Raw genomic sequence first — 14,709 nt, 5'->3', positions numbered from 1 at the left:
ATATCTAGCATCTCTAGGACCTGTCTATTACTTTAAAAAAATTTTTTTGGCCGCACCACACAGCAGGTGAGATCTTAGTTCTCCGACCAGGAATTGAACCCCGTACCTCTTGAAGTGGAGGTACAGAGTCTTAACCACTAGACCACCAGAAAGTCCCTGGGACCTGTCTATTAACTGCCAATCACTGGGACTGCTGAGAATGCCCCACAGTTTTCCCACACTCCCCCTCGGAGTTGGCGCCACCACCCAGAGAACACCTAGCATCCCTTGGCTGTGTGGATTACCCTTTACCGCGACCCTACAGTGACCTTGAGCACCTTGAACAGGGGCGTGTGACCTGGAGACGCTGAGAAGCCCTGTGACTGGGTGTCTTCCTTCTCCGCAGGGACTGAAGATCAGCGTGCTCTGGACCCTGTACTACGGCATCCTCAGCGCGTTTGCGCCCGTGTACAGCTGGATCCTGGTGCTCCGAGGCCTGGTGGGCTTCGGGATCGGAGGGGTCCCCCAGTCGTAAGTAAAGACCCAGCTCTGGCCACCCAGCCAGGCAGCCAGGAAGCTATGTTGATGGGCTCGGAGGGAGGCAAAGATGGTACATACACTAGGGCTCCTGCTACCCGGGGACTCTGACGGAGCCAGAGAAGAGTGTCATTGTCAGTACTGTAATGATTAACAACAGCAAAAGCAACACGATAGCTGGAAGATGTGGAATAATAATCAAAACAATAGATCTGGCGTTGACGGGACATTTCTCTTGGACAGGGTGCAGCAGCCCCAGGAGATGTGCAGGGGTATTGAATTAGTGCAATTCCCATTTTACAGCTGAGAAAACAGACTCAGTGGGGGAAATCGTTTGCCCAAGTCACACAGGGTGCAGGTGGAACTAAGACCTGGAATCTGTCCGCCTGTAACACCCATGCTCTGAACTACCCTGCCTGCTCCCTTTTACCTGTTTCTAACCTTACCACAAGGCAGGAAGTCAAAGTGAAGGTGAAAGTCGCTCAGTTGTGTCCGACTCTTTGTGACCCCATGGACTATAGAGTCCATGGAATTCTCCAGGTCAGAGTACTGGAGTGGGTAGCCTTTCCCTTCTCCAGGAGATCTTCCCAATGCAGGGATTGAACCCATGTCTCCCATATTGCAGGCAGATTCTTTACTGGCTGAGCCACAAGGGAAGCCCAAGAATACTGGAGTGGGTGGCCTATCCATTCTCCAGCGAATCCTCAGGAATTGAACCAGGATCTCCTTCATTGCAGGCAGATTCTTTACCAACCGAACTATCAGGGAACGGGGTGGGGCTAATTATTTTGTAAGTTATGTGTTATTTTGTTGTTATAGCTATTAAGATACTGAGAGTAGACAGGATTGTAGGAAGAAGTTACTGTTTCCTGGGAGACTGGGGAATTCTGAAGCAGGGATTGTTAGCTTGTGGCAGCTGGACTGAATCTGAACTGCCACCTGGATCTCTAAATAAAGTTTTATTGGAACACAGCCACACCATGCACTGACATATTATCTGCGCCTGTTTTGATGCTTCAGCAACAGAGTTGAGTAATCTCAGTAGAAACTCTGTGGCCTGCAAACCTCAAGTATTTACTGTCCAGACCTTTGTCAAAAAAGCGTTGACCCCACTCTAAAGGGTGGTGATTAATAGCCAATATTTAAAGGGGCAAATGCTGTTCTAAGCAGTTTGCCCAGACTGTCCCATTTAATCTCCCCAATTCCCCTCTGAGGTGGATTCTATTATTAATCCTATTTTACATATAAAGAAACTAAGGCTACAGAGAGGTGAGGTAACTTGCCCCAGATGACACAGTTACAAGAGGTAGGGCTGCAGTCGGAACCCACACCCTCTAACTCCGGAGCCTGGGCTCAACCATTGCTTCCCACTGCCTTGCTATGAACAATTAAAAGGATTTAGAGAGACCCAAGGAGTTGGGGAATATGTAGGATATCTCATAAGAAGGGGATTTCATGAGAAGAGGAAGCCATAGCTGAGTCTGGGGAAGGCTAATGGTCCAATTCAGCTAGCTTGAGGCTGAGAAACGTGAGAATCGAAAACTGAGATGGGCCTTGGAGACCAGGTGGCTTCTGTTTAGTCACTAAGTCGTGTCCGACGCTTTGCGACCCCGTGGACTAGCCCACTGGGCTCCTCTGCCCATGGGATTTCCCAGGCAAGAATATTGGAGTGGCTTCCCATTTCCTACTCCAGGGATTCTTCCCGACCCAGGGATCGACCTGCACCTCCAGCTTGGTAGGCAAATTCTTCACCACTGAGCCATTTAGGAAGCCCTGATAGACTAGGGCAAGCTTACACAAGGTCTTGAATGTCAGGTCAAAGGGACTGTCTGCAGACGAGTGGGAAGGCACTGAAAGTGTTTGAGCAGAAGTACTTTAAAAGAATTAATCTGGCAGCGATGGTTGAATAGGTTGGAACTAAGGAATTCTGTTGCAGTAATTTAGGAAAATTTTGAAAAGAGACCAGAAAGTTTCTTTTTAGTTTTATTCATTCATTCAACCAATTTTTTTCCCCCTGTATCATGTAGCCTGTGGGATCTTAGTTCCCCTCCCAGGGATCAAACCCAAGTTCACAGCAGTGAAAGCCCAAGTGTTAATCACTGGACCACCAAGGAATCCCCTCAACTGGTATTTTCTTGAGCTTCTGTTATGACACAAGCCAGTGCTAGGTACTGGGAGTACAGCAGTGAGCCAAACAGACATGGTCCCTGTTTCAGGCTGGCAGCCTGGGAAACAGAAATCGAGATATGTGTGCAAGGGGCAACCGAGATCAACACCTGTAAAGGAGTCAGAAAAACAGGGCTGGGCAGAGGGAGACGCTAAGTTGCAATGTGATTGTAACAGCTGATGGGGGCCTCAGCTCATCCATAGGGTTCAGAAGCTGGGATGGCCCTTTAGATTGTTCCATACTGAGGATGGGGGCTGGACCTTTGTCCGTTCACATCAGCCACCTTGGATGTGGGCTGCCCTCAAGGAGGGAGCACGACCTTGGGGGAAGTTAGCTACTTTGGGCCAAGGCAGCTCCTGCAAGGGGCTCAACTCTGAGCTCTTAGCAGGCAACATTCCTGGTCGTTCCAGAGGGGCCGTGTGCCTCAGCCCTGAAGGGGGAATCCAGGCGGTACATCCATCACAGCCCCTCCCCTGGACCCTTGTGATGTGCTTGCGTGCACGTGTGCAAGGCCGCTGCAGTTGTGCCTCTGTGCGACCCCATGGACTGCAGCCCGCCAGGCTCCCCGTCCATGGGATTCTCCAGGCAAGCATACTGGAGTGGGTTGCCATGCCCTCCCCTCCAGGGGATCTTCCCAACTCAGGGGCTGAACCTGCTGCTCTTACATCTCCTGTATTGACAGCTGGGTTCTTTACCACTAACACTACCTGAGAAGCCCTTTCTCCCCTTAGAAGCTCTCAGTTCAGCTCAGCCCTTCTCTGGGCTACTCATCATCGACCCTCCAAAGCTGGGCAGAGTAGGTATTTGACATGGTCTCCTGGGTCAGGGATGAGCTTAAGAAACACTGGAACTTAAAGCAGAGGCCATTACGCCAAGCCTGTTAACCTGGGCTGGCAGGGGCTTGTGGCCAATCTATTCCACTTCTGGCCCAACTCCAGGAATTCCTGCTGTTGCAGCCACTGCCCCGTTCGTGAGCCATTCATTGACTTTGGGACCATTTTCCCCTTGTGGCTGGAAGGGATGAGCTCACAGAGAAACACGTGAAATTCCTCTCCCAGAGATGCTTGGGGAGATGGCAGCAGATCCAGCCTCCCAACATCCTCACCCCGGATTTTCTGTCCATAGGAGGGTAGGGAAAGGAACCGGGGCTTATGAACGTCCCCAGTGATTCTTGTTGAAGATGGTGCCATGAGAAGTGTCCTTCCACATTCTTCCATGGAAGAAGTGTGTCACTTCCACATTTTCTGGAAGAATACAAATGGTAATAAGAAATAAATCTCGAATGATGCTGGAAAGCAGGAGAAAGGTGCTATCAGTAAAACAGAAATTCTCAGGAATCTGTGGAAGGTTGTAAGCTGATGAGATTCCAATGGCTGAGTCACTGGAGGAGAGGAAAAAACCACCTCCGGAAACTGCAAAGGGAAGAGATCTTCAGCCAGGGAGGACAGGACACCAAGGGAATAAAATTAGGGCCGGATATCTTGACGGTTCTAGGTTTGCCTGTCTGCTCCCTCCCCCCACCCCCCAAATGTCATGCTTCCCCATTTAGCTATTCATTTATTTAATGCTGCAATAGCACTTCTGTGTGTTTATTGAGCTATTACTGCATTCCAGACACATGACCATTCTAAACTCGCAAAACCTTAAGACGTAGATATGATGACCTCCCTTCTCCAGGTAAGGAAACTGAGCTTTATAGCAGTAGCACGTGAAAGATCACATGGTTAGCAAAAGGAGGGCCAATAAAAACCACACACAAAATTACAAAAGAGGGACTTCCCTGGAGGTCCAGGGTTTAAGACCCTGCACTTCCACTGCAGGGGACACTGGTTCGATCCATGGCTGGGGAGCTAAGATCCTGCATTACGTGTGGCGAGGTCAAAAAAAAAAGTTACAGAAGAAATATTTTAGCCATCCAGGAGACTCGCTTGGTTCCTGAGCACTTTCATGCCAGCTATTTACGTAAAATAATCACGCCTTAATTATGCAAAGCTCTTATCTAGTTATAAAAATGGCTCTCCTAAGTTCATTATTTGGAAGCATTTAGCTGAAAATATTTTTGTGTAATTAAATATAACTAAGAGTTTCCATTCCTTTAAAAGGGCTTTACCCAGTTGTACCACTTCACAAAATCAAGTGAAGAGGATTTTGCTATATTATTTTCAAAAGTTCAACAATCAGAAATCCTTATAATATACTCTGTATTTAGTATAAATGCAAATTATATATGTATATATATATTTTTTAGAGAGGAGGTAACCATGAAGGTTTTTTTTTGTTGTTGTTATTTGATCTTTCATTTTTTTTCCCCAATTGTTTTTATTAATTGGAGGCTAATTACTTTACAATATTGTAGTGGTTTTTGCCATACATTGACATAAATCAGCTATGGATTTACATGTGTTCCCCATCCTGAACCCCCATCCCACCTCCCTCCCCATCCCATCCCTCTGGGTCATCCCAGTGCACCAGCCCAAGCACTTGTCTCATGCATCCAACCTGGACTGGCGATCTGTTTCACACTTGATAATATACATATTTCGATGCTGTTCTCTCAGATCATCCCACCCTCGCCTTCTCCCATAGAATCCAAAAGTCTGTTCTGTACATCTGTGTCTCTTTTTCTGTCTTGCATACAGGGTTATCATTACCATCTTTCTAAATTCCATATATATATGCGTTAGTATACTGTATTGGTGTTTATCTTTCTGGCTTACTTCACTCTGTATAATGGGCTCCAGTTTTATCCATCTCATTAGAACTGATTGAAATATTTTCTTTTTAATGGCTGAGTAATAAATGCAAATTATATTATTACTTTTTTTTTAATTGAAGGTGGCTTAATCGTAAAGAACCCACCGGCCAACGTGGGAGATGTGGGTTTGATCCCTGGGTCTCAAAGATCCCCTGGAGAAGGAAATGGCAACCCAATATAGTATTCTTGCTTGGGAAATCCCATGGACAGAGGAGCCTGGCGGGCTACAGTCCATGGGGTTGCAAAAGAGTCAGACATGACAGCCACTAAACAACAAAAACAACTGTTTAAGGATATAGCATAATGACTTCTATATCTTGCAAATGATTAACACAATATGTTTAGCTAACATCCTTCAATTCATATAGAAATTATATTGTTGATAAGGAGCCCATCCTTCTGCCCTAATTTTTGCATTTCTAACTCTTCTCCCTTTATTTCTTCTTTTCCTACTTCCCCCAAAGAAGGTGTTCCCATGGGTCCTTGATGATAACAACGACAGTAACATTGGTAGTGATGCTGATAATAATAATAATGAGTGGAGTGCTTCCCTAGCATGGGGCGCCATGCTAAGCCCTCTCTTCATGCTACCTCTTCTTATCCAGCGAACAACCCTGCTATCCCCATTTAACAGAAAAGAAAACTGAGGCTCAGAGATCCTGAGGGATTTGCCTAAGGGCAGGTGGTTATTAAGTGGAATGTAGTTTCCTTTTGCTTTGTAACAAACTACTCCAACACGTATGGCGTAAAATGGCGATGGATTTAACCCATGATGCTGCGGTTTGGTCTCTTGGTGGTTCTCATCCCTGCAGGGCTTCCCCTTGTGTCTTTTGTCAGCTGGTGAGTTGGCCCGGCACTGGCTAGGCTAGCCTGGCCATAACTGACTCATCTCTGTTCCATAAACCTCTCCCCCGCCTTCCCCTTTAGTAACCGGAAGTTTCTTTTCTGTCTCTGGGTCTATTTCTGTTTCGTATTATGTAAGTTCACGTGTACCTTTTTTCTAGTTTCCACATATAAGTGATATCATACTGTATTTATCTTTCTCCCTCTGGCTTACTTCACTTAGTATGATCATCTCTAGGTCTGTTCATGTTGCTGCATATGACACTATCTCATTCTTCTCTGTGGCTGAGTCTTAGTCTATTGTATAAATGTACCACATCTTCTTTATCCAATTCTTTGTTGATGGACAGTTAGTTTGTTTCCATTTCTTAGCTCTTGTGAACAGTGCTTCAGTCAACAGTAAGGTGTGTGTGTCTTTCCGGAGTATGGTTTTCTCTGAATATATGCCCTGGAGTGGTATTACAGGATTATATGATAACTCTATTTTTAGCTTTTTAAGGAGTCTCCATACTGTTCTCCATAGTGGCTGTACCAATTTACATACCCACAAGAAGGAAGAGACTTTAATCCAAGCAAAAGAGTTAAATGTAACTTTATCATTACAAACATTAGATTTTGGGGAAAATAATGAACGTTTACTCATTTAGGCCACTAGGCAGTTTATTTTACAACAAAAACTAAGTGATAGGATAGTGGAATCCAGTAGTTATTTTAGGGTGTTCATTTTTTTGGTGGTATTGACTTTTAAAAGTTTTTGTTTTGCTTAATTTTTAAACAGGCTTAAGTGCTAATGAGTAGAAATAAATCTCAAAGACATGTCTATGTTCCAGGAAAGAGAAGCAATATTTCTAGCTAACACTAAATGAAAACTAAATAGTGTCTAAATAAGAAAAGTTGGATGTGGGAAGATTTATTTTAATAGAAAGAAAAGAAAAGCAACGTGGATTGTTCTCTTAGGGTTTGGTGTTGGGAGGCTGAAGAAAGAATTATTTGTTCACTTTCCATTTTCTTGCGTAGGGCCATCCACTGAGCCTGAGGAGGAGGTGACTCGGTGTTTTAAATACTGATGTGAAGAGGAGAGGCAGTAAACAATACAGTTTTGTTTTAGAAACTTTAGAAAAATGCACATAGGAACCCCAGATTAATAATCCCCTCTAATTGCTAGTGTCTGACTCTTTAAGACCCCAGGGACTGTAGCCCTCCAGGCTCCTCTGTCCATGGAATTTTCCAGGCAAAAAATTGTTGCACATAGTAAATAACTAGGTTCAGTTGCTCAGTTGTGTCCAACTCTTTGTAACCCCATGGACTGCAGCACACCAGGCTTCCCTGGCCATCATCAACTCCCAGAGCCTGCTCAAACTCATGTCCATCTAGTCGGTGATGCCATCCAGCCATTTCATCCTCTGTTGTCCCCTTCTCCTCCTTCCTTCAATCTTTCCCAGCATTAGCGTCTTTTCCAATGAGTCAACTCTTCGCATCAGGTGGCCCAAGTATTGGAGTTTCAGCTTCAGCATCAGTCCTTCCAATGAATATTCAGGACTGATTTCCTTTAGGATGGACTGGTTGGATCTCCTTGCAGTCCAAGGGACTCTCAAGAGTCTTTCCCAACACCACAGTTCAAAAACATCAATTCTTTGACACTCAGCTTTCTTTGTAGTCCAACTCTCACATCCATACATGACTATTGGAAAAACCATAGCTTTGACTACATGGACATTTGTCAGCATAGTAATGTCTCTGCTTTTTAATATGCTGTCTAGTTTGGTCATAACTTTTCTTCTAAGGAGCACGCATCTTTTAATTTCATGGCTGCAGTCACCATCTGCAGTGATTTTGGAGACCCAAAAAATAAAGTCTCTCACTGTTTCCATTGTTTCCCCATATATTTGCCATGAAGTGATGGGACTAGATACCATGATCTTAGTTTTCTGAATGTTGAGTTTTAAGCCAACTTTTTCACTCTCTTTCACTTTCATCAAGAGGCTGTTTAGTTCTTAATTTTCTGACATAAGGGTGGTGTCATCTGCATATCTGAGGTTACTGATATTTCTCCTGGCAATCTTGATTCCAGCTTGTGCTTCATCCACCCCAGCATTTCACACGATGTACTCTGTATATAAGTTAAATAAGCAGGGTGACAATATACAGTCTTAAAGTACTCCTTTCCCAATTTGGAAAAGTCTGTTGTTCCAGTTCTAACTATTACTCCTTGACCTGCAGACAGATTTCTCAGGAGGCAGGTAAGGTGGTCTGGTATTCCCATCTCTTTAAGAATTTTCCAGTTTGTTGTGATCCCCACAGTCAAAGGCTTTGGCATAGTCAATAAAGCAGAAATAGATGTTTTTCTGGAACTCTCTTGCTTTCTTGATGATCCAACGAATGTTGGCAGTTTCATCTCTGGTTCCTCTGCCTTTTCTAAATCCAGCTTGAACTTCTGGAAGTTCATGGTTCACATACCTGGCTTGGAAAATTTTGAGCATTACTTTGCTAGCGTGTGAGATGAGTGCAATTGTGCAGTAGTTTGAACATTCTTTGGCATTGCCTTTTTTTGGGATTGGAATGAAAACTGACCTTTTCCAGTCCTGTGGTCACTGCTGAGTTTTCCAAATTTGTTGGCATATTGAGTGCAGCACTTTCACAGCATTATCTTTTAGGACTTGAAATAGCTCAACTGAAATTCCATCACCTCCACTAGCTTTGTAGTGATGCTTCCTAAGGCCCACTTGACTTCGCATTCCAGGATGTCTGGCTCTAGGTGAGTGATCACACCATCGTGATTATCTGGGTCATGAAGATCTTTTTTGTATAGTTGTTCTGTGTATTTTTGCCACCTCTTCTTACTATCTTCTGCTTCTGTTAGGTCCATACCATTTCTGTCCTTCATTGTGCCCATCTTTGCATGAAATATTCCCTTGGTATCTCTAATTTTCTTGAAGAGATCCCTAGTCTTTCCCATTCTTTTGTTTTACTCTATTTCTCTGCATTAATCACTAACGAAGGCTTTCTTATCTCTCCCTGCTATTCTTTGGAACTCTGCATTCAAATGGGTATATCTTTCCTTTTCTCCTTTGCTTTTTGCTTCTCTTCTTTTCTCAGCTATTTGTGTGGCCTCCTCAGACAGCCATTTTTCCTTTTTGCATTTCTTTTTCTTGGGGATGGTCTTGATCCCTGCCTCTTGTACAGTGTCAGGAACATCCGTCCATAGTTCTTCAGACACTCTGTCTATCAGATCTAATCCCTTGAATCTATTTGTCACTTCCAGTGTATAATCATAAGGGATTTGATTTAGGTCATTCCTGAATGGTCTAGTGATTTTCCCTCGTTTTTCAATTTAAGTCTGAATTTGGCAATAAGGAGTTCATGATCTGAGCCACAGTCAGCTCCCGGTCTTGTTTTTGCTGACTGTATAGAGCTTCTCCATCTTTGGCTGCAAAGAATATAATCAACCTGATTTCGGTATTGACCATCTGGTGATGTCCATGTGTAGAGCCTTCTCTTGTGTTGTTGGAAGAGGGTGTTTGTTATGACCAGTGCGTTCTCTTGGCAAAACTCTGTTAGCCTTTGCCCTGCTTCATTTTGTACTCCAAGGCTGAATTTGCCTGTTACTCCAGGTATCTCTTGACTTCCTACTTTTGCATTCCAGTCCCCTATACTGAAAAGGACATCTTTTGGGGGTGTTAGTTCTAGGTATTACAGGTCTTCATAGAACCGTTCAACTTCAGCTTCTTCAGCATTACTTGTTGGGGCGTAGACTTGGATTACCATGATATTGAATGGTTTGCCTTGGAAACGAACAGAGATCATTCTGTCATTTTTGAGATTGCATCCAAGTGCTGCATTTTGGACTCTTTTGTTGACTATGATGGCTACTCCATTTCTTCTAAGGGATTCTTGCCCACAGTAGTAGACATAATGGTCATCTGAGTTAAATTCACCCATTCCAGTCCATTTTAGATCACTGATTCCTCTTGCCATCTCAAGGTAAATTGACCACTTCCAATTTGCCTTGATTCATGGGCCTAACATTCCAGGTTCCTATGCAATTTTGTTCTTTACAGCATCGGAGTTTACTTCCATCATCAGTCACATCCTGCCTCACAAAAAAAACATACAAGACGCAGGCTGGCACCCAGGCAGATGGTTTATTATTTCCAGTAGAGGGCGCTGTGTGTCTCTGCAGAAACACTCCTTATCTATGAGCTGGAAGCCTGCCTTACCTGGCATCCTACTAAGTGTTTTAGCCACTCTTAAAGACAGATGAACTTCCCTGGTGGCTCAGACGGTAGAGTGTCTGCCTACAATGCGGGAGACCCGGGTTCAATCCCAGGGTTGGGAAGATCTCCTGGAGAAGGAAACGGCAACCCACTCCAGTATCCTTGCCTGGAAAATCTCATGGACAGAGGAGCCTGGTGGACTGCAGTCAATGGGGTCACAAAGAGTCGGGCTCGACTGAGCAACTAACACTTACTTACTTACTTAAAGACAAATACCCCAGGTAGCTGCCCATCTGTTCTACCTTGAGACTTGCCTCAGGAGTTTCTTCAGATCTGTTGTCTGTTGTCTAGAAACAGCTTGCTCACACATCTGACCTTGACACTGCTCTTTCCCCAAAGATCAAGCAGAAATGCCAGATGGAGATCCCAGGTCATTGCTCTCCAAGTGTGTGATCCAAATGGCAAATCTCTAATTGCCAAGTGCCAAAAATGCAATTACTTGCAGAGGGGATTTACTCACGTCTGTATCGTTTGCTTCTTGGCATTGCTAATTTCATTGCTTGTTCGTTGACTCTTTAATATGATTGTAATAATCCCCCTACTTTGAATGAATCCCAAATTACATTTTTTCACAATGAACTGCTATAAATAATGGCCAGATGCGGGGCACAATTACAGGAAGAGATGTTCCTTGTGGCATAGGCTACAAAAACAAGAAATTGAAAACCATCTAAGTATTCATTGATAAGATTGCAGCTGTTAAAAAATAATCTGGTAGATCGATATAGATTATTATGGCAAGACTTCCAAACTGTCTTATCAGGAGCAGATCCTGACATAGGCACTCAGGAGCAAGGAGTTTCCTCTGAGAGACTGCAACACATTCTCCAGATTGTCCTGTTCAAGAGACAAGCAAACTGTCGTTTGTTGAGAGCTGCTCCCAGGAAGTTGAAATTCCTTGGCACTTCTGGTCTACCACACGGGTTGGCAAAGCAAGCTTTAATGACCAGGGAAGGCACTCAGGGAAGAGTTACAGGTGCTGGCAATTGCAAGTTGGACTGGCATAGCCGGAAGTGGTAAGAATGGGGCCATTTGTATGAATGGAACACTGGCCATACCCTGCATGTGTGGGAAGGAAGGAGAAGGGAAGGGAAGAAAAAAGACATCATGTTACTTAAATTTATTATTACTATTGTGCTGAGTCGTGTCTGACTTTGTTGCCCCATGGACTGTAGCCCACCAGGCTCCTCTGTCTATGGAATTTTCCAGGCAAGAATACTGAAGGGGGTAATCATTTTCTCCTCCAGGAGATCTTCCCGACCCAGGGATCAAACCCACGTCTCTGCCATCTCCTGCATTGGCAGGCGTATTCTTTACCACTAGTGCCCCCATGGAAAGCCCAATTACTACTGTTGTTATGTAATTAATTCCGGTGTATAGACCTCACAGCGTACATTTCATACCCATGACTCATTTATTTTGCAGCTAGAAGTTTTTACCTCTTCATGTCCGTCACCTAGTTGCTGCTTTGTCCCTCCCCCATCCCACCCCCTGGCAACCACCTGTCTGATCTGTGTCTACGACTCTACTTCTGCTTGCTATGTTTGTTTATTTGTCCTGTTTTTGAGATTTCACGTATAAGTGAAATCACACAGCATTTGTCTTTCTCTGCTGACTTACTTCTCTTAGTATAATACTCTCTAGGTTCATCCATGTTGTTGCAAATGACAAGATTTAATTCTCTTTTAATAGTTAATATTCTATTGTGTATGTATAAATGTGTGTATGTATGTGTATATATATATATTTATAGCCACATCTTCTTTATCCATTTGTCTGTTGTTGGACACAGGTTGCCTCTGAACCTTGGCTATTGTAAATAATGCTGCGATGAACATCGAGGTGCATGTATCTTTTTGAATCAGTGTTTTCATTTTCTTCAGATGAATACCCAGGAGTGGAATTTCTGGATCATATGATAGTTCTATTTTTAATTTTTGAGGCACCCCCATAATGTTTTCCATAGTGACTACACCAATTTACACTCCCACCAACACTGCATGAGGGTTCTTTTCTCTCTGCATCCTCATCAATGCTTATTATTTGTTGTCTTTTTGATAATGACCATTCTGACAGGTGTGAGGTGATAGCTCATGGTGGTTTTGATTTGCATTTCCCTGATGATTTGTGATGTCGAACATCTTTTCATGTGCCTGTTACCATCTGCTATGTCTTCTTTGGGAAAATGTCTGTTCAGTTTTAAATTTATATGTTCATTTACATAGAGAAGGGGCTGGAAGGTTGCAAAGCAAACAGCTATTAATCATGGCTTTGGGGCAGGGGAATGGAAGCAGGGGTAAGGAGGAAGAGGAAGATTCTTCAGATACTTTGTATTCTTGCATATTGCTAGATTATTTACAATGAGAATGCATTCATGTACCACTTGTATGCCTAAAATAAAAAGGTTGCATGCTCTAAGTTCATTATAGCATGTCCAAACAAATCCTTGACATCTAAGGATTAGCTTTATCCTCAGAATATACTATAGCACATTTTTTCATGGTTAGTAACTTAACTTTAATTTGGTGGAGAAAAATGTAAACACACTTCTTATTTCAGTATTATTAATTTTTAAAAAATAATACAGAAATATCATTTGGAGAATATTAATAAAATTTCAAAGTCATTTGTGATAATCACTGTCATCTTTTACAATGCCGGCAATTGGTCTCCATTCTCAGAGCTGAGTTAATGAAATTCCTAATGGTTTGTGTTGAGAGAGGTACTTGTAGGAATATAAATTGGAACAACATTTTTGGGAACCACTCCAGTATTCTTGCCTGGAAAATCCCATGGACTGAGGATCCTGGTAGACTACAGTTCATGGGGTCGCAAAGAGTCGGACACGACTGAGCGACTTCGCTTCACTTCACTTCACTTTTGGTGATATTTATCAAAAGTCTTAAAATATGCATACCCTTTGACTCAAGTTCTACTATAAGAATCCATCCTAAGGAAAACACATGCAAACAAAGATTTAAGATGAAAGATGCTTGTTGAAGTATTGCTTATAATTGTGAAACCACCTAAATAGGGAAGTGAATGAAGGGGTGAATAATATAGACAGACCTGGATTAAACGTATGGCTCTTCTACTTGCTAATTTACTAGTTATGTGACCCTGCTCGAATAACAACCTATCTGACTGGTTTCCCTGGTAGCTCAGTTGGTAAAGAGTCCACCTGCAATGCAGGAGACCCGGGTTCGATTCCTGGGTCAGGAAGATCCACTGGAGAAGGGATAGGCTACCCACTTCAGTATTCTTGGGCTTCCCTAGTGGCTCAGCTGGTAAAGAATCTGCCCACAGTGCAGGAGACCTGGGTTTGATCGCTGGATTGGGAAGATCCCATGGAGGATGCAACAGCTACCCACTCCAGTATTCTGGCCTGGAGAATTCCAAGGATTATACAGTCGCAAAGAGTCTTCACTCACTTGATGCAGATACAAAGATGAAAATAGGAGTTAAAGATACACACACACACACACACACACACACACACACACACACAATGGGAATTATAATTATCTACCCTGTTGATTTTCCATGTTTGTCATTTATTGAATGAGATAATTCATGTAGATCATCTAGGAAAACGTTTGGCACATAGTAGGTCCTCAGTGAAAGGTAGATATTATTAAGGAAAATATGGCCCATGAATATGGTGGAATATATGTTTGTAAGAGGATAAATAGTGTGGAAATACTATTAAAATAGCACAGAAATACTATTTATATATTCGATAAAAGCAGAGCACAGAGATTTTTTTTTTTTTGGCCATGTGACATGAAGAATCTTATTCCCCTCACCAGGAATCAAACCCATGCCCCCGGCAGTGGAAGCATGGAGTCTAACCTACTGGACCGCCAAAGAAGTGCTGGGTTCAGTATTCTTGAATATGGTCTTAGCTAGGGTTTCAGAGAGATGGAGAGATCAAAGAGAGAGAGAGAAAACACCAAAACAGGGAGAGACTTAAAGTAAGACTAAAGGATGTTGACTGTTTTCTTTGGCTGAAAAAATCCAGAAAACCACAGCAATCTTCCCACTCAGCCCTGACATTAACTCCCTTTCTCTCTTTCGCTTTCCCAGGGTTACACTGTATGCTGAGTTCCTTCCCATGAAAGCCAGAGCTAAGTGTATTTTGCTGATTGAGGTAA

The 14,709-nt window shown here is 43.2% G+C and overlaps 1 protein-coding gene across 1 annotated transcript in view; it reads left to right on the top strand.

Moving 5' to 3' along the window:
* The window catches only part of SVOP (SV2 related protein), a 67,482-nt gene that overhangs the window by 33,827 nt on the left and 18,946 nt on the right, over positions 1-14,709 (top strand). The window contains exons 6-7 of the mRNA XM_065904521.1: positions 386-510; positions 14,642-14,705. Of these exons, the coding sequence (XP_065760593.1) occupies positions 386-510; positions 14,642-14,705 (189 nt within the window). The remainder of the gene's footprint in view (positions 1-385; positions 511-14,641; positions 14,706-14,709) is intronic.

Source organism: Muntiacus reevesi, chromosome 13 (genome assembly GCF_963930625.1).
Source record: "Muntiacus reevesi chromosome 13, mMunRee1.1, whole genome shotgun sequence".
NCBI classification, from domain to species: domain Eukaryota; kingdom Metazoa; phylum Chordata; class Mammalia; order Artiodactyla; family Cervidae; genus Muntiacus; species Muntiacus reevesi.
This window is presented reverse-complemented; position numbering and strand designations above follow the sequence as displayed.